Consider the following 25,478-nt stretch of genomic DNA (forward strand, 5'->3'; position numbering starts at 1 on the left):
TAGCCACCCAAGTCCAGGAAGCACAGAGAGTCCCAGGCAGGATAAACCCAAGGAGAAACATGCCGAGACACATAGTAATCAAATTGGTAAAAATTAAAGCCAAAGAAAAATTATTGAAAGCAGCAAGGGAAAAACAAATAACATACAAGGGAACTCCCATAAGGTTAACAGCTGATTTCTCAGCAGAAACTCTATAAGCCAGAAGGGAGTGGCGTGATATACTTAAAGTGATGAAAGGGAAGAACCTACAACCAAGATTACTCTACCTGGCAAGGATCTCATTCAGATTCGATGGAGAAATCAAAAGCTTTACAGACAAGCAAAAGCTAAGGGAATTCAGCACCACCAAACCTTCTCTACAACAAATGCTAAAGGAACTTCTCTAAGTGGGAAACACAAGAGAAGAAAAGGACCTACAAAAACAAACCCAAAACAATTAAGAAAATGGTCATAGGAACATACATATTGATAATTACCTTAAATGTGAATGGATTAAATGCTTCAACCAAAAGACCCAGGCTCACTGAATAGATATAAAAACAAGACCCATCTATATGCTGTCTATATGCTGAAGAGACCCACTTCAGACCTAAGGACACATACAGACTGAAAGTGAGGGGATGGAAAAAGATATTCCATGCAAATGGAAATCAAAAGAAAGCTGGAGTAGCAATACTCATATCAGATAAAATAGACTTAAAAATAAAGAATGTTACAAGAGACAAGGAAGGACAGTACGTAATGATCAAGGGATCAATCCAAGAAGAAGATATAACAATTGCAAATATATATGTACCCAACATAGGAGCACCTCAATACATAAGGCAACTGCTAACAGCTCTAAAAGAGGAAATCAACAGCAACACGGTAATAGTGGGGGACTTTAACACCTCACTTACACCAATGGACAGATCATCCAAACAGAAAATTACTAAGGAAACACAAGCTTTAAATGACACAATAGACCCGTTAGATTTAATTGATATTTATAGGACATGCCATCCAAAAACAGCAAATTACACTTTCTTCTCAAGTGCACACGGAACATTCTCCAGGATAGATCACATCTTGGGTCACAAAATCAAGCCTCAGTAAATTTAAGAAAATTGAAATCATATCAAGCATCTTTTCTGACCACAATGCTATGAGATTAGAAATCAATTACAGAGAAAAAAACGTAAAATCACAAACACATGGAGGCTAAACAATACGTTACGAAATAACCAAGAGATCACTAAAGAAATCAAAGAGGAAATCAAAAAATACCTAGAGACAAATTACAATGAGAACACGACAATCCAAAACCTATGGGATGCAGCAAAAGCAGTTCTAAGAGAGAAGTTTATAGCAACACAAGCCTACCTCAAGAAACAAGAAAAATCTCAAATAAACAATCTAACTTTACACCTAAAGGAACTAGAGAAAGAAGAACAAACAAAACCCAAAGTTAGTAGAAGGAAAGAAATCATAAAGATCAGAGCAGAAATAAATGAAATAGAAACAAAGAAAACAATAGCAAAGATCAATAAAACTAAAATCTGGTTCTTTGAGAAGATAAACAAAATTGATAAACCATTAGCCAGACTCATCAAGAAAAAGAGGGAGAGGACTCAAATCAATAAAATTAGAAAGAAAAAAGGAGAAGTTATGACAGACACCACAGAAATACAAAGCATCCTAAGAGACTACTACAAGCAACTGTATGCCAATAAAATGGACAACCTGGAAGAAATGGACAAATTCTTAGAAAGGTAAAACCTTCCAAGACTGAACCAGGAAGAAATAGAAAATATGAACAGACTACTCACAAGTAATGAAATTGAAACTGTGATTAAAAATCTTTCAACAAACCAAAGTCCAGGACCAGATGGCTTCACAGGTGAATTCTATCAAGCATTTAGAGACAAGCTAACACCCATCTTTCTCAAACTCTTCCAAAAAATTGCAGAGGAAGGAACACTCCGAAACTCATTCTACGAGGCCACCATCACCCTGATTCCAAAACCAGACAAAGATACTACAAAAAAAGAAAATTACAGACCAATATCACTGATGAACATAGATGCAAAAATCCTCAACAAAATACTAGCAAACAGAATCCAACAACACATTAAAAGGATCATACACCATGATCAAGTGGGATTTATCCCAGGAATGCAAGGATTCTTCAATATATGCAAATCAATCAATGTGATACATCATATTAACAAATTGAAGAATAAACACCATATGATCATCTCAATAGATACAGAAAAAGCTTTTGATAAAATTCAATACCAATTTATGATAAAAACTCTCCAGAAAGTGGGCATAGAGGGAACGTACCTCAACATAATAAAGGCCATATATGACAAACCCACAGCAAACATCATTTTCAATGGTGAAAAACTGAAAGCATTTCCTCTAAGATCAGGAACGAGACAAGGATGTCCACTCTCACCACTATTATTCAACATAGTTTTGGAAGTCCTAGCCATGGCAATCAGAGAAGAAAAAGAAATAAAAGGAATACAAATTGGAAAAGAAGTAAAACTGTCACTGTTTGCAGATGACATGATACTCTACATAGAGAATCCTAAAGATGCCACCAGAAAACTATTACAGCTAATCAATGAATTCGGCAAATTTGCAGGATACAAAGTTAATGCACAGAAATCTCTTGCATTCCTATACACTAATGATGAAAAATCTGAAAGAGAAATGAAGGAAACACTCCCATTTACCATTGCCACAAAAAGAATAAAATACCTAGGAATAAACCTACCGAGGGAGACAAAAGACCTGTATACAGAAAACTATAAGATACTGATGAAAGAAATTAAAGATGATCCAAACAGATGGAGAGATATACCATGTTCTTGGATCGGAAGAGTCAACATTGTGAAAATGACTATACTACCCAAAGCAATCTACAGATTCAATGCACTCCCTATCAAATTACCAATGGCATTTTTTACAGAACTAGAACAAAAAATCTTAAAATTTGTATGGAGACACAAAAGATCCCAAATAGCCAAAGCAGTCTTGAGGGAAAAAAACAGAGCTGGAGGAATCAGGCTTCCTGACTTCAGACTATACTACAAAGCTACAGTAATCAAGACAATATGGTACTGACACAAAAACAGAAATATAGATCAATGGAACAGGATAGAAAGCCCAGAGATAAACCCACGCACCTATGGTCAACTAATCTATGACAAAGGAGGCAAGGAATACAATGGAGAAAAGACAGTCTCTTCAATAAGTGGTGCTGGGGAAACTGGACAGCTACATGTAAAAGAATGAAATTAGAACACTCCCTAACACCATACACAAAAATAAACTCAAAATGGATTAAAGACCTAAATGTAAGACTGGACACTATAAAACTCTTAAAGAAAAACATAGGAAGAACACTCTTTGACATAAATCACAGCAAGATCTTTTTTGATCCACCTCCTAGAGTAATGGAAATAAAAACAAAAATAAACAAATGGGACCTAATGAAACTTCAAAGCTTTTGCACAGCAAAGGAAACCACAAACAAGACGAAAAGACAACCCTCAGAATGGGAGAAAATATTTGCAAACGAATCAACGGACAAAGGGTTAATCTCCAAAATATATAAACAGCTCATGCAGCTCAATATTAAAAAACAAACAACCCAATCCAAAAATGGGCAGAAGACCTAAATAGACATTTCTCCAAAGAAGACATACAGATGGCCAAGGAGCACATGAAAAGCTGCTCAACATCACTAATTATTAGAGAAATGCAAATCAAAACTACAATGAGTTAACACCTCACACCAGTTAGAATGGGCATCATCAGAAAATCTACAAGCAACAAATGCTGGAGAGGGTGTGGAGAAAAGGGAACCCTCTTGCACTGCTGGTGGGAATGTAAATTGATACAGCCACTATGGAGAACAGTATGGAGGTTCCTTAAAAAACTAAAAATAGAATTACCATATAATCCAGCAATCCCACTACTGGGCATATACCCTGAGAAAACCATAATTCAAAAAGACACATGCACCGCAATGTTCATTGCAGCACTATTTACAATAGCCAGGTCATGGAAGCAAGCTAAATGTGCATCGACAGATGAATGGATAAAGAAGATGTGGTGCATATATACAATGGAATATTACTCAGCCATAAAAAGGAACGAAATTGGGTCATTTGTAGAGACATGGATGGAGCTAGAGTCTGTCATACAGAGTGAAGTAAGTCAGAAAGAGAAAAACAAATATTGTATATTAACGCATATATGTAGAACCTAGAAAAATGGTACAGATGAACTGGTTTGCAGGGCAGAAATAGAGATACAGATGTAGAGAACAAACATATGGACACCAAGCGGGGAAAGTGGTGGTAAGGGGGGTGGTGTGATGAATTGGGAGATTGGGACTGACATGTATACACTAATATGTATAAAATATATAGCTAATAAGAACCTGCTGTATAAAAAAATAAAGTTCAAAAATTCAAAAAAAAAAATGGAAGGGGGCAGTTGCTAGGAAAAAAAAAAGAGAAAAGAAAGTGATAGGCCTGGCATGCTGGCCTGGGTTGCTGCAGGCCACTCCTGAGTCCACAGGGAAGGGACTGAGTCACCAGCTGGCACAGAGGGTGTCCTATGGACCCCACTGTGGGAAGGCATTTAGAAACTGTCCCTATTTCAGGGACCCTGGAGTTTAAATGAGTCCAAGAATCACCTGTAATGTGCACAGGGGCTTGTGCTTAGAGAGGTGCACGGAGAAATCCAGCAGGGTCCCTGGTGACTGACTCGAGTGTATGTGTGTAGGAGCGACTAGAAGGACGCCCAGGTGGGCAGATGGAGGGAATCTGGGAAGCAAGGAGCAGGTCAAGAGAGAATTTGGTTCAGGCCTCCTGGAGTCCTGGGGGCTCTGTGTCATCCCTGAAGAGCTGTCCAGGAAGGAACTAGATATAGAGGCCTGGGGCTCTGGACCAAACAAGGTGTGAGCATCATTTCCTGCCCAAGGCAAAGAGAGAAGGGGGTGGAGGCAGACCTTTGGAGACCACTGACTTTAGGGATGATGGGGGAAGAGAAATCAGTCAAGCATAGTGGGACAGAACAGCGAGAGGTTGGGGGGGGTGGTCCCGGGAGCCAAAGGAAAGGTCACTTTGAGAAGAAAGGGGTGGTCATCTGTGCCTGGAGATGGAGGCCCATAAGGACAGCAAGGTGCCCCCAGATTCAACAATAAGAAGAGTAACGGTGATGTTGGAGAGGGCAGCGTCCACGGACTCCATTTACAATGGGACCGTCACTCTTTTTGATTACAGTATCTAATGCCGATGCTGGACAAATCTCTTTTTTGAAAGAAAAATCCAGAACTTAGCTCTTACAATTGACCAGGGCTCTCCACATACAAACAGCCCTCGTTTTAGAATTGTGCGCTTATTTAGTCTTTGTGACACTCTTATGGGGGAAGCATCACCCCCACTTCTCAGATAAGGGAGTGGGAGTGGGTCAGCAGCAGAGCTGGGGGATATGAGCCTGGGTCTTTCCGCCCTGCAGGCAGTGTGTTGCCCGCCCCTGGAAAGGATGCTGGTGAATTCTGAGGCACTGAGCTTTGCTGCCTCTCTCGGCTCTGAGGCCTCTGCAGGCTGCCTTGGAAGAAGAGGGACTTCATCCAGCTCTGGCTTTTGGCAGGAGGAAGAGCTCTGGGATGGACTCCAGGCTGCAAAGGACTCTACTGCCCATGACACTTCTCATAAGACAGATGAAGGATGATGTTACTGAGCCCCACTCTGTGCCTGGCACTGTGCTAGCTCTGGGGACCCACTGGCCCCCCATGACATATAGTAGGAGAGGAGAACCCGGGGCTTGTCAGGGACTCCAGCATCTGAGAGGTGGAGCCGCTGTTCTACAGCTGGCACTGCAGGAGCGGGCTCACAGCCTATAAAGATGTGCTAATAGCAGGGCCTCCAAGGCGGGGCATGATGCATCAGGAGACGCAAGGGGATTGGGAGCACAGCAGAGGAGCCCCAACCTCCTGGGTGGGCCAGGCGGTTTTCAGGGCAGGCGTGGAGAGCTTGGAGAGCCATGCGGGACCGGGGCTAGGGAAGGATGTTCTAGACAAGGGGGTAGCGTGTGCGGAGCGAGCAAGCCATGTGGGAGAAGGACTTGCTTGGGAGGGCAGTAGTGCAGTGGGACTGGATCCCGCCAGGTGGGAGACAGGGGTGCTCGGGAGAGGAGGCTGGGGAGGCGAGCAGGGCTGGGTCACTCTGATGAAGAGCTTGGCTCCAACCTGGAGGGCATGGGGAGCCTTCACCTGCGGGACAAGCATGAGAGAGGCACGCTCAGCTTTGATTTCGGAGAATGATTCTGGAAGTTGGTATTGAGATATGGCTGAAGAAGTCCTGACCATCCCTAGCACCGGGGACATCCAGTTTTAGCACCCGCTATACCTCTCCATCCCTCCATTCCCTGCCATGAAGCCACAAGACTTCTCATGCCATTCTCCTCAGAACAACCACAGACCCACAGAGGCCCAGCCTCTGTTACCTGGGTTACTTCAATCCCCCTGCCCTTACCTGAAAACTGGGTTCACCTCTTGTCGGTGCCAAGTCAAAAGACACAACCAAGCCAAACATCTGGAGAAGGAAGGATTTATTACCTGCAGCAAGGAGAACACTTGCTCTCCCAAAGGAGTGTTAAGCTAAGGGTACATGCATATTCATGAGGGGCTTGAGCAGAGGAGAATTCAGCATTGAACTCGGGCAAAGGTCAACAGAATCCAAGCTTAAACTGTTTGAAGTCATGAAGGTCGGGAAAGGTCAACATCATCCCATCCTCCACCTGGGTGGGGGCCTTAGTTCCTGCAGAACTCAAAGATTGTTACGCATATCCCTTGAGGAGGAACTAAGACTCTGTTTTATCTGAACTACTGTTTCTTTTTTTTTTTTTAACTTTTTATTTCGCATTGGAGTATAGCTGATTAACAATGCTGTGATAGTTTCAGGTGCACAGCAAAGCGACCCAGCCTGTTTCTTGACTGCTTTTCCTTTGTTCCTGCATTCCCTTACTTCCCTTAAGATTGTTGATTACTGAGACCTGTTCAAGGGCAAGCACTGTGGCCAGGCTTAGATCACAAAATGGCTTAGGCCAAAATGGATTCTCTTATGTCAAGAAAGCCGTGCCTGGTTCTCTTTCTCTGGGGTCCCCCCTCACGTATCTGCTTATACCCTCCACCTATATGATAGGGAGAAAAAATAGAGATTATTAGGAAGCACCCACATTTCAGATATGGAACAGCAATCTTTAGAATCTTTAGAGCTGGTGCTGCAGGAAGTTCTGCGCACTGCCCCCTAAGAGCTTCTGTGAGGCCATGTCGCCCCGCACAGTCCCACCCTCCCCACCCAGAATCCCATCAGAGTGTCGGGAAATACAGCTTTGAAGTACCTCAGTTAGGAAAAATGATTGATTGTTCCTGAATCCAGGGCCCCCCTAGCACTAGCCAGGGCCCCTGAGCTAGGGGGAGAATCCCACATGGACCCTGCTTCTGAGGCATTTAGAATCCAGATGTAGTGTTAAGGCCATCGGAGTGGTGATGCCACCCCTAACCATGGGTAAAGCATCTGGGAGGCTTCCTGGGGGAGGTGGCATTTGACCTGGACCTTGAAGAATGGGTATGATTGCTTAGGGAGAGTTTTCCCCTTATAAAAATGGTACAAAAAAGATATTGGAAAATTTGGAAATATGAAAAAAGAAATTATCATTCTTTAAAAATAAACAAAGAGATTCACCAACCAGATATAACTGATTGTTTTCATTCTATTGAAGACCTGTCCAATCTTTTTCAACGCACATTTATTACTGGAACTTTTGCTTTGTTTTGCTTTTCTGGTGGACGTGTTTTCTATTGCTGCTGTAACAAATTACCACAAATTTAGTGGCTTAAACAACACATCTTTAATCTTACAGTTCTGGAGGTCAGAAGTCTGAGATAGGTTTCTCTGGGCCAAAATCAACATGTTGGTATGGCTGGAGGCTGGAGGCTCTAGGGGAGAATCTGTTTCCTGGCCTTTTCCAGCTTCTAGAGTTGGCCTGCATCCCTTGGCTCCTGGCCTCATTCCTCCATCTCCACAGCCAGCAAGGTTGGGCATATTAACATCTCTCGGTCTCAGTTTCTTCTGCCTCCCTCTTCCACTTATAAGGAACCCTGTGATTACATTGGGCCCACCCAGTTAATCCAGAATAATCTCCCCATTTTAAGGTCAGCTAGTTATTAACCTTAATTCCATCTGCAATCGTAATTCCTTTTGCATAAAAAGTAACACAGGGCTTCCCTGGTGGCGCAGTGGTTGAGAATCCGCCTGCCAATGCAGGGGACACGGGTTCGAGCCCTGGTCTGGGAGGATCCCACATGCCACGGAGCAACTAGGCCCGTGAGCTACAATTACTGAGCCTGCGCATCTGGAGCCTGTGCTCCGCAACAAGAGAGGCCACGATAGTGAGAGGCCCGCGCACCGCGATGAAGAGTGGCCCCCGCTTGCCACAACTAGAGAAAGCCCTCGCACAGAAACGAAGACCCAACACAGCCATAAATAAATAAATAAATAAATATTAAAAAAAAAAAAAAAAAAAGTAACACAGTCACAGGTCCGGAGGTTAGGATGTGACTGTCTTTGGGGGGCCATTATTCTACCTACCATGGCAAGGTTTGGCTGTTATTGCCCTTTCAGTCTTTGGGGTTCCACTCCTTCTGGGAGGCAGCATGGCTAAGTGCACAGGCCCTGGGCTGCCTGCACTCCCTTCCAGCCCTGCCACCCACCAGCCGCGTGATCTAGGGCTTTCCGTGCCTCAGTTTCTTCATTTATTAGTTTGTAGGACTGTTGTGAGGCTTAAATGAGTAAATCCATGTAAATCACTCGGGACAGTACCCAGTACAAACCAAGTGCTTGATAAAGATGATGTGTTGTTGCACATGTATATACAATTTTAAAAATATGAGTTTGGGGCTTCCCTGGTGGCACAGTGGTTGAGAGTCTGCCTGCCAATGCAGGGGACACGGGTTCGAGCCCTGGTCTGGGAAGATCCCACATGCTGCAGAGCAACTGGGCCCGTGAGCCACAACTACTGAGCCTGCGCGTCTGGAGCCTGTGCGCCACGACAGTGAAAGGCCCGCGCATCGCGATGAAGAGTGGCCCCCGCTTGCCACAACTAGAGAAAGCCCTCGCACAGAAACGAAGACCCAACACAGCCAAAAATAAATAATAAATAAATTTAAAACAAACAAACAAAAAACAGTACAAATAATTTGTTTAAAAAAAATATGAGTTTGTATTCTGCTTTTTTTCACATGTATAATATGAGCCTTTCCCTATACGATTGTAATTTTCATTTTCATTTTGTCCCCCCTTTGGTCTGTTGGCCAGACTTTTTTTTTTTTTTTTTTAATTACTAGTGTTGTCTAATATGCAGCCCAGTGTTGTATTTTGGGCTCAGGAGCTGAACCTGAGTGTCAATCAGCCTTCTCCATTTTTATTTTATTCTATTTTTAAGTTTTATTTATTTTATTTATTTAGGCTGGGCTATGCGGCATGCGGGGTCTTATTTCCCCGACCAGGGGTCGAAACAGCAACCCTTGCAGTGGAAGTGCAGAGTCTTAACCACTGGACTGCCAGGAAAGTCCCTGTAATTTTCATTTTTAATAGATGCATAAAATCTCATTCAATGGCTGTTTCCATAGTTTATGGAACTATTGCCTTCCATGTTGGATACCTGGATTATTTACAATCTTTTACTAACAGGCAAATACTCCAGTGAGGATCTCTGGCCACATTTCTGATTATGTTCTTAGGCCAGATCCTCAGAAGTGGAATTGCTTGGTCAGAGAATAAGCACATTTTGAAGGCTTTTGGAATCTGCTGTTAAAATTTCATTCCAGGGACTTCCCTGGAGGTCCAGTGGTCAAGACTCCACTCTTCCACTGCATGGGGCACAGGTTCGATCCCTGGTCGGGGAACTAAGATCCCACACACCGAATGGTGCGGCCAAAAAAAAAAGAAAATTTCATTCCAAAAGATTTACATCAATATGGAGCTGCAGGGCTGAGTGGGGTTTCCACTGGAGGAGATGCAAAGAGAAAGTGCCATTCCAGATAGTAGGCAGGATGACCCAAGGCTCAGAGTGAGAGAGCACAGGACGCCCTAGGGGAACCGGAAAAAAGACTGACTGGTCATGAGGTCTGAGTGAGCAGTGGTGGGGCATAAGGCTGCAGGGCGGGAAGAGTCATGTTTGATTCACCAGTGATGGGCAGGTCGTGGTGTAGGATGACTCAGGGAAATGTTAGTGGAAGCGGGGAACCCAGTGAAGAGGCTCTTGTTAGAAGCCAAGCAAGAGAAGAGGAGATCTGAATTAAGTGGGGGTGGTAAGAATGGAAAGGCGGGCGGGGGTATGGGTATTTTCTTCAAAGAACCTTTTGGACCTGGAAACTGACACCACAGGGAGGAGGGAGGAGAAGGAGGGAGGAGTCAGAGGCCTTGCTGGAAGCTTTCAGCCTGCCTCCAGGAGAATCAGGGACCACTGATAAAAATAAGGACGCTGGGTGGAGGAACATGTTTTGTGGGAAGGAGATTCAGCTGAGATGTGCTGAGTTACAGGTGTCCCGTAAGTGGTGGGGCATGCAGATCATGACCAAGCTGGGGCAGGAAGTATAGGTATGGGGCTGTGATAATCTCAGATCCACTCCTGGCTCTTCCCTTGCCCTGCACTAAGTTAACCCCTGCCTCCCTTCTCACTGCCTTCCAGCTGCTTCAGCCAATGGCAGGAGCACGGCGGGTGGAAGGGGAGAGGCAGTGTATTTTGTCATCTCTCTCCCTCTGCTTCAGAGAATGTGTCCAGCAATTAATTGCTCTGTCTCCCCATGGCGCCCACTCCCGCCAGGTGACCCAGGAACCTGGGGTCCTGTGTCCCTTCCTACTGCCCATTTGGCTTCTCAGCTATCACTGTGGAACCATGTCCCTGGAATAAATTCCCTCTGTTTTAAATACTCAGTATGGTTTCTTGCTTTCCTGGTTGGACCCTGACTGATCCAGGAGCCAACTGCATGGATGCCATAATGAAAGCAAGGAGTGTGGAAGAGGTCCCAAGTGAGAGAGAGGAGACTCAAAGCCCGAATCCTGGGGGACACAGATGTAGGGAGTGGGGGGGGGGAACTCTGAAAAGGACACAGGAGAAAAAGAATCTGGGGCAGGGAGAGAACCAGCAGAGTGAAGTGCCCCAGGGGCCAAGAAAGGAGAAAGTCTTAAGTTTGGAGCATCGTAAAGTAGATGTTCCAGAGAAGGCAGAGAATGAAGATGAAGGACAAGCCTTTCAAGTCAGCCATGGCCTCAGAGGCAGAACCTCAGTGGAGAGGAGTTGGCAGAGATTAAATGTTTAAGAACAGGGCAGGGAGTGAGGTGGAGGAGGCCAAAGTGAGAATAAGGCATTTCTTCAGGAAATACTTACTGAAGTATTGAAATACTGACCCAAGTATACTTGGTACCAGGTATGGGTCAGGCCTCAGGTACCAAGCATGCAAAGATGAATAAGACATCATCTCTGTTCTTAAAGCATTCTCAGTTTAATGGAGGAAATAATCAAGTTACCAGAAATTTATAGGACACTGTAATAAGGAATGCTGCAAGAGCAGAGGAGAAAGTCCTAAAACAGCTGTGGGGAGGGGCTCATGATGGACTTCCTAGAGAAGATACCACTGGGTTTTGACAGATGAGTAGGAGTTATACAGATGAAATGGGGAGGAATGGGAGGGAAACAGCATTCTGGATGGAAGGAACAGCATGAGAAAAGGCACAGAGGCAAGAAACATCACTGTGAGTTCTGGGAAACCACTGTGTTGCTAAAACAGAAATTGTGTAGGAGGAAATGGTAGGAGATGAGACTGGGGAATGATTCCACTGGAATAATGAACTAGAAACATCAATGGGAGCCAGAAGACAGTGGGATATTCACTTTGATGTGCTAAAATAGAATAACAGACACCCTAGAATTCTACATGCATTGACAATATTTTCAAGAATGAGGATAAAATTTTTTTTTGTAAACAAAAACTAAAAGAGCTTATCACTAGTGAACTCTTATTAAGAAATTTATCAAGGCTATTCTTTTTTTTTTTTTTTTAAGGCTATTCTTTAGGCAGAAGGAAATGGATCCCAGATGGAAGGTCTGAGATTGAATTAAAAAAATGATTGCTACCGAACCAAACGTGGGTCCACTTGCTCGCCCGTGTGAAGTAAAGCCAATCTACCGACACCGGGTTGTGATAAAGGAAAGTGCAGCATTTATTGCCGGGTGCCAAGCAAGGAGTTTAGGCAGCTAGTACTTAAAAGACCCGAACTCCCTGAAGGCTTTAAGGAAAGTTTTTTAAGGACAGCGTGAGGGAGGGAGGTTGTGGGGTGTGTGATCAGCTGGTGGACATTCTTCTGATTGGTTGGTGGTGAGGTAATAGGGAGTCAACATCATCAACCTTCTGGTTCCAAGAGGTCTGGGGTCTACGTGCTGTGGGTGGCATACAGTTAACATCGTCCACCTGGTGGGGCTTTCCGTATCTGAAAAATAGCTCAAAGGACATGACTCAGGATATTATCTATAGCCCTTGAGGAGGAACTAAAGGTCCTTGACTTTGTTTAATGGTTACCCTTATTATTTTGTCTTGCTTAACTCTGACTCGTTTCCTTTGTTTCTGCATTTTCTCACTTCTCTGATTAAATTTATTCTTTAGAACTTGGGGAAGGCCTAGGAGGCTAAAGTTCTTCTACAAACAAGAGACAGGTGGGGGCTTCCCTGGTGGCGCAGTGGTTGAGAATCTGCCTGCCAATGTAGGGGACACGGGTTCGAGCCCTGGTCTGGGAAGATCCCACATGCCGCGGAGCAGCTGGGCCCGTGAGCCACAATTACTGAGCCTGCGCGTCTGGAGCCTGTGCTCCACAACAAGAGAGGCCACGATAGTGAGAGGCCCGCGCACCGCGATGAAGAGTGGCCCCCGCTTGCCACAATTAGAGAAAGCCCTCGCACAGAGACGAAGACCCAACACGCCAAAAATAAATAAATAAATAAATAAATAAATAATAAATTAGATGCTTTAAAAAAAAAAAAAAAGAGTTTTAAAAAAAAAAAAAAAAAAAAAAGAGACAGGTGGAGGAAAAGGAGGGGGGTTCTGTCCAGGAAGGCCCCATAGAGTCCTGCTCGGTTACAACATCAGACAAAATATTGGTGAGATATTGGTTAAATCTAAACAAATACTGATTGCATAAAACAATGATGTCTAATTGGTAGGATTTAAAAATCAGAACAGGACTAAAATAAAGGATAACAATGGTATATAAGTTGGCTGATTAGTGTTAAACTCTTCTCAGGTCCTTATGTCTTTTGTTTTTTGATTTTTCTGGAGGAGGATAACAGTATTACTTAATTTTAGATTTTTCTATGTAAAGCATGCACGTTAAAATGGCTAGAGTAACCCTAAGGAAGAGATACAGAATATGTAAATTCCATATGGATAGAAAAGGGGAAAAAAGGAGTGAGAGAAGAAAGGTAAATTCAGTAATCCTAAAGAAAGGAAAAAGGAAGAAAAATAAGATAAAAATTAAAAAGGAGAGATTCTACTTCTGGTGATGGCAAGGTAGCTCCTATCAGACCAACCTTCCTAGAGATAGCAATTATGAGCTCTGGACAAAATATGAAGAACAACTAACTTCCTGAAGGCTCCAGAAAGAGATCAAAAGCAGGAAGAGACTAGAGGGGAGCCAACATTTAGAAGAAGGAACAGCCAACACTTGCAAAAATATGTAAAATCTCACAAATTTAATATTGAACCAAAGAAGCCGGAAGCAAAAGAGTCTGTGCTGTAGAATTCCATTTGTATAAAGTACAGAAACAGGCAAATCTAAACAGTACTGTTAGAAGTCAGGATAGCACTTACCCTCCGTGGGGGGGGATAGTGACTGGAGGGTTTCTGGGGTCCTGGTGGGTTCCATTTCTAGATCTGGGTGCCAGTTATGTGGGTGTGCCCACTCGGTGAAGCTTCATCAAAATTGACATGGTATGTGCAATTTTCTGTATGTATATGGTGCTTCAGTACACACTTAAAAAATTGAAAAGGGAGCAGAAACAAGGCAGGTAGGTAGGCAAAGGCAGACTGTGAAGGGGCCTCAATTCAAGACCAAGGAGTGTGGATGTGACCTTGTGGGACGTGGAGGGCTTAAGGGGAAATGAGTTGTCAGGGTTACTCCCTAGCTGCAGGATGGAGCTGGATTTTATTGAGGAGACTGGCCAGAATCCGGGTTTCCAATGATGATGAGGACCTCAGCCAGGACGGAGGGTATGGAGTTGGAGGGACAGGACAGATTTGGAAGCAGAAGGACTTGGTGATTAATTGGGTGCTTGAGGCCAGGGGAGGAGAGGGAGGAGTCAAAAAGGGTTCTTGTCACTGCAGGTAAAGAGCGAGTGAGGGGCTGCGGGGAAGGAAGCAAGTTTGCTGGAGGGTATTTTCTGAGAGGCCATGTTGGGGGGCCACGGAAACAAACAGGTGGAAGAGCAGCTAAGCAGCAGGGGGGATGGGAGGTGCAGGGCCAGGAGGGGGGAAGGCCGGGGGGTGGGGGAGGGGCAGAAAAGGCGAGATCACAGGTAGACAGAAGGGAATCCCCTCTTCAGAGCTGACACACCTGGGGGTGGGGACTACGTGTGAGGAGGCAGGTTTCCGGGCCGTAGAACTCAGAACATCACATGATGTACACAGACTCTCCTAGGGTCTAATGATCTGGGTAAGTGGGAATACAGCTTAGTGGACAGTTCCACTACTGTTTTGAAGTTTGAAGTCACTGGTTGTCTTAATTAGCTTAGTTATTGCTCATCATTAAGCAGCCTGTCTTTAGGAAGATAATAGCATTGCCTTCATTTCCTTATCACAGAATCCAGGTTTCACATTCTGGGTCTCCTGGCCTACTCCACCTCTACACTGTTATCTGTGCCTGCGGAAGCAGGGTGGAGCTGGGAAGAGACAAAGGACAGTGTCCTAGCTCATGACCTTGGGCTAATCTTTTCCCTCTGTGGGTCTCGGTTTCCTCGTTACAGGTTGTCTGATTACAAGCACTTTGCACACATGGCACTACCCATGAGATTCCATCTCAGGTCTGTTGTGCCCCAAACCTGCCCTGTTCCTTGGAACCAGTCTGTTACCGAAAATAAATGGAGGCATAAGGTCGCAGGGTGAGGGGTTTTTATGGGGAGGCTTGAATGCCAGGCAAGGAAGTCAGTCTTCGTTTGAGCTAGGTCGTTTCATTTTTTTTTTAAATTAATTTATTTTATTTTATTTATTTTTGGCTGTGTTGGGTCTTTGTTGCTGCGCGCGGGCTTTCTCTAGTTGCAGCGAGCGGGGGCTACTCTTTGTTGCAGTGCGCGGGCTTCTCATTGTAGTGGCTTCTCTTGTTGCGGAGCATGGGCTCTGGGCATGTGGGCTTCAGTAGTTGTGGCACGTGGGCTCAGTAGTTGTGGCTCATGGGCTCTAGAGCACAGGCTCAGTAGTTGTGGTGCACGGGCTTTAGTTGCTCCGCAGCATGTGAGATCTTCCCGGACCAGGGCTCGAACCCATGCTCCCTGCATTGGCAGGCGGATTCTTAACCACTGTGCCACCAGGGAAGTCCCTGAGCTAGGTCATTTCCAGGCAGTGGTAGAGGGTCAGAAGATAGCTCCTTCTTTGAAAGGACATCTTCCTGCTTCTTCCCACTGTGTAGGCATGAGAAGGGGCCTCATTGGCTGGGAACTCTGAGTCATGGTGACCTCACAAAGACCACGACACTGCCTGGAGTTGGGGGGAGCCTAGGTAAGCTTCGGTGTGGCTCTGGGAAAGTCCCAAGGGTGGGGGCAGCCTCCACAAGGCAGTTACCACCTTGACCTCCCCCTCCCTGGGTAAAAGTCTTCCTGCTCTGGCTGTAATTCCACAGTTAGAACTTCATATCTTTGACTTACGGCTGAATTTTCTGTTACCATGTGGATGCCCCAGGTGGAGGTAACACATTGAACTTTTACATCAGCACTTAAGGCTTATGGACAAAGAGTTTAGGCTATCAAGTGCTGAGAATGTGGTGGATGGGAGTCCGGGGGAGGAGAGGGAGAGTGAGAAGACTCAGGGAGGGACTACCACAGCCTGGGGGGAAGAGGAGGCTGAGAAGCTAAAAGCCAGACTTCATCCTTTTCTCATGGCCCCCACCCAGCCAACACCCAGGGGGAGGAAGGGACGGTGAGGATGGACGTTTACGTGGGGAACTGCTGGGGGCCAGACGCTACGATCATCACATTTTATTCCCTACCTTACCTTGTGGATTGAGTATTAATATAGACATGCAGTGTGGTGAGGCTACCTTGCCAGGCTCACACCATTGGTGAGAGATAGAGCAGGTTTCAAATTCAAGTCCAGCTGACTCCAAAGCCCTGGATTTGTGCATTGTAACTGGGCATCAGGAGAGGTGCGTTGCTTTCACTGGACTTTTCCTCTAGGGTAGAGGCCTAAGAGTGGCAGAGGGAATGGGGGAAATGGGAAGACGCGGCTTCACTGAGTGATTCGTACCTTGGGAATCTCTGGGATCTTGTAGGGAAAACTGTGAGCCAAGAATACCTGGGTTTGAATCCTTCCTCTGCCACTTTCTGGGGACTTTGCAAAAATCTATTTATGTCCCTGAGCAGTCTGAATTAACATGCCAGTAAATGAGGATAATAATACCTGTCTTGAAGAGTTGTCATTCATCCATTCATCCCCTTATTCCGTTAATGTGTTCTGAACCTTCTCTGTGTGCTAGGCACTATGCCATGTGCTGGGAAAACAGGGGTAATAGACACTCACCAAGCTCATTTTCTAAAGTGGAGACATACAAGTAAACAGAGCAATCCTCTGATACAGGGTGATCACATGAGGCGGGCACCTTACCCACATTTGAGGGTCCCAGGAAGGGACCCTACTGGGACCCCTGTGAATACTGCAGCTGTGAACATTTGTGTACAAGTTTTGGTTGGAACATCAATTTTCAGTTCTTTTGGGTATTACATGGGACTGGAATTGCTGCATTATATGGTCATTCTATGTTTAACTTCTTGAGGAACAACTAAGTTGGTTTTTACAGAGGCCACACCATTTTACATTCCCACCAGCAGTGTTTGAGGGTTCCAATTTCTCTACATCCTTTTCAACACTTGCTATTTTCCATTTCTTAAAATTATAACTGTCTTAGTGGTTGTGAAGTGGTATCTTATTGTGGTTTTGATTTACATTTCCCTAATGACTGTTGACGTTGAGCATATTTTTGTGTGCTTATTGGCTATTTGTGTATCTTCTCTGGAGAAGTGTTCTATTCAAGTTGCCCATTTAAAAAAAATTAATCAATTATTTATTTATTTAATTTATGGCTGCGTTAGGTCTTCGTTGCTGCATGTGGGCTTTCTTTAGTTGCGGTGAGTGGGGGCTACACTTCGTTGCAGTGCGTGGGCTTCTCATTGCAGTGGCTTCTTTTGTTGTGGAGCACGGGCTCTAGGTGTGCGGGCTCAGTAGTTGTGGCACACGGGCTCAGTAGTTATGGCTCGTGGGCTCTAGAGCGCAAACTCAGTAGTTGTGGCACACGGGCTTAGTTGCTCTGTGGCATGTGGGATCTTCCTGGACCAGGGCTCAAACCCATGTCCCCTGCATTGGCAGGCGGATTCTTAACCACTGCGCCACCAGGGAAGGCCTGTTTGCCCATTTTTAAATTGGGTTGTTTGTCTTTTTGTTGTTAAGTTGTAAGAGTTCTTTATATATTCTAGATATTAGACTCTTATCAGATACATAATTTACAAATATTTTCTCACATTCTGTAGGTTATGTTTTCACTTCCTAATAGTATCTTTTGATGCACAAGTTTTTAATTTTGCTGATGTTCAGTTCACCTATTTTTTCTTCTGTTGCTTATGCTATTGGTGTCATATCTAAGAAATCATTACCAAATTCAAGGTCATGAAGATTTATGCCTATGTTTTTGCCTATGTATTTATTCCTCTTATATTTAGGTCTTTAATCCATTTTGAGTTAACTTTTGTATCTAGTGTAAAAAGGGTCCAATTTATTCTTTTAGATATGGATTTCCAGTTGTCCCACCTCCATTTGTTGAAGAGACTATTCTTTCCCCACTGAAAGGAGTTGGCATCCTTGTCAAAAATCAATTGACCATAGATGCATGGATTTATTTCTGGACTCTCAGTTCTATTCCACTGGCCTATATGTCTATCCTTTTGCCAGTACCACACTATTGAATGCAATTTTAAAGGAAGATCTTTGTGGCTCAATTTGGAAAATGGTTTATTGGGAGCTGTCCTTACACACAGAGACCCTTGTTGAGAGGGCAATTCGAAGACAGAGCCCCAAAGCAATGGGAGCTGTACTTGGGTTTAGCAGTGGTGATGGAGATATGGGGAGATATTTGGGAGCCTTTCTGGAGCCAGAATTAGCAGAACTTGGCCAAATTTGGATTCAGCAAGTGAAGAAGTGAAGAATATTATCAAGGATAATATTTTTTCTGGCTTGGGTAATGGTGCCAGTTCTTGCAACTGGACAATAGAGGGTCTGATTTGGAGGAAAGCTGGCATGTTCTGTTTCAGATTCTCTAGGTATGAGGTACCTCAGTGTCAGGTGTGTGTGTGTACACATACTCACATGAGTGCCTAACACATTCCAGACCTATACGACTGATAAACATGTTCTCAAAGAGGAACTGGAAGACCCACTGATAGTTCTTCCCCCTGAGAGCTCCAGAAACCTCTGTTAAGGGCCTGGAAGGGTTCACAGAAGTGGAGGAGAGAGGATGGGAATCGGTCCATGGTTCTCTCGGTCTCTGACTGGACTAGGTGTTTTATGGCCTCCCTCTACTCTCCTTATTTGGGGCCCCAGAGCTTGGGGGCAAAGGCCAATAGGCAGCTGTGCAGTGACCTCCCTTAGCTCTCTTGGGTCCCACCCAAGCCCCTCAACAACCATCACTCTTCCCAGTGCACAACTTCCCTTTGGTGGAGGGTAAGATGTGGGCTACCCCCCACTGTCAGGCAGCTCTGAAGGCTTGCCTGTCTGTTGCAGGATGGAGAAGGAGGACTGAGGGAACAGGAGAAAGTGGGGGAGATCGCTCTTTTCTCATACATGAAGGAGGGTCAGCCAGAGCTGGGACATATGCCTTCCTGCCCAGTGACCGGTATTGTGCATCTGCTGTATCAGAGGGGTAGAAATTATTCTCTTTCACAGGCTAAACCAGAGAGGCCTTACAAAATCCTGCTGACTGCATCATAGGCTGTACCTGACTCATATTTTTTTCCAGGTTGAAAATGCCTCCCTTTTTTAACTATGGCGTGTGTGTGTGTGTGTTTCACGAGAGGAGAATTCGGGTGGGGTGATCCAGGGTTTTTTGGAACCTGAGGCTTTTTATAATTTTGAGGCTCCTCTTTAAGTAGAAGACAAAATGTGAACACAAAATTAAGGACAGTCCCTTTGGAAAAGAACTATATGAGCAAGGAGCCTTGATATTTTAAATTTCATTAGCTTCAGGTTAAAAATCACCTCTGGTGCTGATGGTAGGTGAACGCTTCCTTCCTCTGAGGCAGATTGCAAAGCTCTGCATGAACTGCTTGCTTGGGGGTGAAGGCAGGTCCCGCTGGGCTCTGAGCACCTTACTGCTCTCTGCCCACAGTGCCTCGCAGAGAGTAACAGAACAAGTACTAACATTTAGAGAAGACCTTCAGTGGGCCATGTGGGCTGCATGCCAGACACTGAGACTTCAGCTACTCTTGGGTGGCAGGCTTTATGCTCCCCATATTAGAGATGAGGAGGATGAGAGCCAGAGCGGGAGTGTCTCTTCCCCAGATTTACTAACACTACTAAGGATGAGCTGAGATTTGAACCCAGGACAACATGACTCCAAATCTATGTTTTTCCAAAGCCAAGCCATAAACATGCACAGAAAAATTTACGGGATGAGTAAATGACTTAGTGAATGAGTTAGTGTATAAATGAATAGTAAATGAATACGTGTTGAAATGAACTAGTGACAGAATAGATGAATGAATGAAGGAGAGATAAAAAGATGAAATAACAAGCTCATTTATTGAAAGTTTACTGTGTGCCAGGTGCTGTGCTAGATTCTTATGGATCTTCTTGTCTAGTGGGGAAACCAGATAGTGTGTGCCAAGAAAGGGGAAGTGGACAAGATGCCCTGGGAACTTATAAGTGGACCTCACCTGTCTGGGGGACCTGGAGGGCTCATAACATATAAGCTGAAATCTGAAGCAGTGAAGCTGTGGGTGGTAGGGAACGCAGCTGGAGAAGGGGGTGCCCAACCTGTGGAGGGCCAGAATTAACCTGGGAGCTTGGCTCTTTGGAGAAACTCAAAGGAGTTGAGGGATGTTGGAACGAAGAGGTGGGGTATAGAGGGAGTATGGAGGGGCAAGAAGGGAGAAAAGGGAGTTGGGGCCAGACACAGAAGGGCCTTTTAGGTCCTGCTAAGGATTGGGGACGCTCTCCTGAAGACAATGGGAAGCCATTGAGGGTAGGAAGTCAGGTGGCATAAAGAGGTGGTCTTGGCTGCCCTGAGGGCCAGTGGGGTGGGTCATCTTCCTCCCCTTGACCTCCACTTCCTTAAGTATATAATGCAGTAATCATACCTAACTTCTGGGACTCTGTGTGTGTGTGCAGGGAGATTTTGTTAGCAGATGTGCATGCCTGGCCTTTAGACTTTGCTCAGTAAGTGTTGAAAAAGCCACTCTTGCCTGACTTGGTCTCCTCTCGCATCTCCTCCCAGGGACCAACTCCTGCTTAAGAACACCATGCACGCAGGTGAGCTGTCCCTACAATTCCCGTAGGAAGGGTGGCCCAGGTATGGGGGTGGGATAGAGTGGGAGGATTGGGGAGTTCACCCAGCAGTCAGATTGCTGGGCTGAGACAGGCTCTGTTCTGGATGATTGCCCCAGGTTCTCCTCCATGTAGTCTGCCTCACCCAGAGCAAACTGCTAAGGGCAGTGGGCAGCTCTGTCAAGGCTGCTTTGGGAATCTAGAGCCACAGTCATTCACAGAATAGTTCTAGAAACTTAGGGGTTGGCTGGAAGTAGGGTAAGTAAGGAGGCTCACCCTTCCCTTTTTCTGCCTTAAGGGGGATCCTCATTTGTCTAGTAATTGTGGACTTCTTAATGTGGACCTGGCATTGTGTTAGGTGCCGGGGATGCCCCTGGCACTAAGATGTGCATAGTTCTCTCCAGTGGGGAGCTCATCTCTAGCAGGGGCTGGACCACTAAACAAGTCATTGGAATAAAGTGCCATGAATCATTTGCTCAGAAGAGTGGGATTGGCAAGGATAGTAGGAGGAGGTTCCAGGACAAGGCAATTGCACTTAAGGGCTGTGAGCTGAAAGGGAGCAGCGTGTGGTCAAAGAAGGGAACACAGGGGATGGGGCTGGAACTGAGAGAGCCAGGGGAGAGCTGTGCAGGACGGGACTGGACAGGTGGGCTGGACGTGGTCATGAAGGACCTCGTAAGTCGCCCCAGGGACTTCATGCTAAGGATGTTGGGGAGCCATGGAAGGGTTTCAACAGGTGAGGCTCAATTTGCCTTTCTCCCTCTCAGGAGCACTGCAGGGAGCTCAACAGTAGGCTATTGGACAGAAGCGGGCAGTGGCATTGAGAGACCTCCAGACCAGGCATGGCCATGAATCCAGGGGCTAGTCTGGTCCTCCGTGAAGACACCAAGATGATACCCACTCTCAACTCCACTGAGGCGCCTGGTTTAGGCTCTGGCACCATCTCTGGGCCCAACCCAGACACAGACCTTGTTCCTATCTTGAATCCACCCCTGAGTCCTGGCTTGGTTCTTGATCCAGACCTTAATCCAACTCTGAGTCCTGTCTCAGAGGAGACCCCTGGCCTGGCATCTGATAACACCCCCAGACCTGATGACAGCAGGGCCACGGCTCCAGCCTCCCTCCAGATCACCACTGCCCACTCTGGTGAAGCCCTGGGTTTGGATTCCAATCACATCTCGACAGCTGACTCACAGGGGGCCCTAAGTCCAGCCTCAAACCTCATTCTGAGCCCTGGCTCTACGGAAGCCCAGGGTCTGAGTTTGGGGAACCACTCTGGGCCAAATTCTGAGGAGGCCTTCAGCTCCCTCCCAAGCAAGGTTTTTGATTTGGATCAGAGTAACTCCAATCCTTCCAGGCCTGAATCAAACCCGTTTAAAAGGCCTTATTCAAAAGAAACCCTTGTTCTGGGCCAAAGCATCTCCAGGCCAGGCTCAAAAGCTCTCCTTATTCCAGCCCCAAACTCTTCTCTGGATCCTGATTCCAATCAGCTGCTCAGTGTGGGCTCAGGAAACATCTCCAAGCTGGACCTGAATGCAGCTCCAAGTTCTCCTGGGTCCCTAATGCCAGACATGAATGAGACCATCACTTTGGTTTCACATAACATCTCTGGATCTGTTTCAAAAAGAACCTTTGGTGCAGCCTGGAACACGAGTTCCAGGGGAACCATCAACATGGCTTCAAATGACAATCCCAAGTCTGATTTGGACATGACTGTCACTCAGGCCTCATGCTTGACGCTGGTTCCTGGTTCCAGCGAGGCTATCAGCCTGCACTCCAGCACCCAGGGACCCAACTCCACTGTTTCTCCACCCTCGTGCGTGACCCCGATCCTGGGCTCCAATGAGACTCTGAGCCTGGTCTCCAGCCTCATCTTCAGTGACACCTCCACCCTGACACTGAGCAGCCAGCAGGACTGTTCCGAGGACAACAGCATCCACACGGTGCCCCTGGAGGGGAGTCCGGGCAGCTGGAGCAAGATGACTAGTGTCGAGGTGGGCCAGTTCCCACTGGGGTTCCCCACCAGTGACACCATGAACAAGGACTCCACAGCCTTCCAGAGCATCCCTCAGGGTGAGTAAGGCCAGAGCGCCAGCCCCAGAGAGGACACTGACCTGGAAGAACTCTATTCAGACTTGTAGGGCAGGGAGGGGAGAGGAGAGGGGAAAGGAAGGGAAGAGCATGCAATGGATAACATGCAATATATTAACTATACGTGAGAAGGGAACAGCATGCAATGAACAACATGCAATATATTAATTATACATGAGAGATCTAGTGCTTGCTGTGTGACTTGGGACAAGTTACTTAATCTCTCTGAGTTTCAATTTTCTTAACTGTAATATAATATCTCCATATAATAATACTTTCATTCTGTCCAAATTACAAGTCAACTAACTAACTATACCGTCCTTTCTTTATTGATAAATTTCAGGTCTGTCTTCTCAAGTCAAAGTTTGAACAGTGGAGCAGGCAGGCTTGAGTTTTTGAGGTCCCCACCTAAGTGAAGCCTTGGGGTCCTATCTGGAACCTGTGGCTCACTTCTGATGTGCAAGAGTTCTGTAAATGAATCCCCCACCAGTTTTTGATGTTGTGAAGATCTTCTCCCAATTATTTATATCTCCAAATATTTTTGTTTGTTCATGCACCAATACCATATTGCAATTAAAAAAATTTACCATGGCTTTGCAAGTATGCATTCATATCTGATAGGGTGAAAATCCCTCTTTAAAGTTGTCAAAACTATTCTGAGGACAACAGCATCCACACCATGCCCTGGAGGCTATTTGAACACCCTCATTCTTCCATATACAATTTTTTTTTTTTTTTTTTAATTTTTGGCTGTGTTGGGTCTTCGTTTCTGTGCGAAGGCTTTCTCTAGTTGCGGCAAGCGGGGGCCACTCTTCATCGCGGTGTGCAGGCCTCTCACTATCGCGGCCTCTCTTGTTGCGGAGCACAGGCTCCAGACGTGCAGGTTCAGTAATTGTGGCTCACGGGGCTAGTTGCTCCGCGGCATGTGGGATCTTCCCAGACCAGGGCTCGAACCCGTGTCCCCTGCATTGGCAGGCAGATTCTCAACAACTGCACCACCAGGGAAGGCCTATTTTTTTATTTTTTAAACAAAATTTTTTAAAATTAATTAATTTATTTATTTTTGACTGCGCTGGGTCTTCGTTGCTGCACGTGGGCTTTCTCTAGTTGTGGCGAGTGGGGGCTACTCTTCGTTTCGGTGCACGGGCTTCTCATTGCGGTGGCTTCTCTTGTTGTGGAGCACGGGCTCTAGAGCACAGGCTCGATAGTTGTGGCACACGGGCTTAGTTGCTCCACGGCATGTGGAATCTTCCCGGACCAGGGCTCGAACCCGTGTCCTCTGCATTGGCAGGTGGACTCTTAACCACTGCGCCACCAGGGAAGTCCCGAGTTTTACTTTATATAGGATATATCCTTTACTAGAATTTAAAAAATTCTCCATAAAAGACTAGTGCATTTTTAGATAGGTTAATTCTTAGGTACTTTACAGTTCTTATTGCTACCATGAATCATACCTTATTTTCTAATACAATTCTTTTTTTTTTTTTTTTAATTGCTGCGGGGTGCGGCTCAGTCATCGGTACGTTTTTTTTTTTAAATTTATTTATTTATTTATTTATTTTTGGCTGTGTTGGGTCTTCGTTTCTGTGCCAGGGCTTTCTCTAGTTGCGGTGAGCGGGGGCCACTCTTCATCGCGGTGCGCGGGCCTCTCACTATCGCGGCCTCTCTTGTTGCGGAGCACAGGCTCCAGACGCGCAGGCTCAGTAATTGTGGCTCACGGGCCCAGTTGCTCTGCGGGCATGTGGGATCTTCCCAGACCAGGGCTCGAACCCGTGTCCCCTGTATTGGCAGGCGGATTCTCAACCACTGTACCACCAGGGAAGCCCCTAATACAATTCTTATTTTGTACTGATGATGCTGATGATGTAGAGGAACTTTGTTTACACAAGTGGGTCTTTTTGTTTAAACAGCTTTATTGAGATAAAACTTATATATCATAAAAGTCACTCAAAGTGTACGATTTAATGGTTTTAAAATATACATAGAATTATGCAACCATCACCACCACAGTCAATTTTAGAACATTTTCCAAAGTGGCTGAACTATTTTACATTTCCACCAGCAGTATATGATGCTTGTTATTGTTTGTCTTTTTTTTTTTTAACAAAAAACTAGGAATCCTTTTGAATTTTTAAAAATTATTTTTATCTTTTATTTTTATACAATTTTAAATGTTACACTCCATTTACAATTATTACAAACTATTGGCTATATTCCCCATGTTGCACAATACGTCCTTGTAGCTTATCTTACACCCAATAGTTTGTACCTCCCACTTATTGTCTGTCTTTTTGATTATAACCATCTTACTGGGTATGAAGTATCTCATTGTGGTTTTGATTTGCATTTCCCTGAAGGGTAGTAATATTGAACGACTTTTCATATGCTATCAGCCACTTCTATATCTTATTTGGATAAATGTCAATTCAAATCCTTTGCCCACTTAAAAAATTGGGCATGTCTTTTTATTATTGAGGTGTAAGTGATCTTTATATATTCTAGATATAAGTTATATCCCTTATCCCCAGAT

General features: G+C 45.2%; 1 protein-coding gene across 3 annotated transcripts in view; it reads left to right on the forward strand.

The window, feature by feature from the left end:
- Window positions 1-10,256: 10,256 nt before the first annotated feature.
- The window catches only part of MROH7 (maestro heat like repeat family member 7), a 54,084-nt gene continuing 38,862 nt past the window's right edge, over window positions 10,257-25,478 (forward strand). For all 3 annotated transcript variants that reach the window (XM_057535478.1, XM_057535473.1, XM_057535486.1), the window contains exons 1-3: window positions 10,257-10,378; window positions 20,808-20,842; window positions 21,625-22,930. In XM_057535478.1, coding sequence (XP_057391461.1) covers window positions 21,700-22,930 — 1,231 coding nt within the window. In that variant the 5' untranslated portion in view covers window positions 10,257-10,378; window positions 20,808-20,842; window positions 21,625-21,699. The remainder of the gene's footprint in view (window positions 10,379-20,807; window positions 20,843-21,624; window positions 22,931-25,478) is intronic.

This window comes from Balaenoptera acutorostrata, chromosome 1 (genome assembly GCF_949987535.1).
Source record: "Balaenoptera acutorostrata chromosome 1, mBalAcu1.1, whole genome shotgun sequence".
NCBI lineage: Eukaryota > Metazoa > Chordata > Mammalia > Artiodactyla > Balaenopteridae > Balaenoptera > Balaenoptera acutorostrata.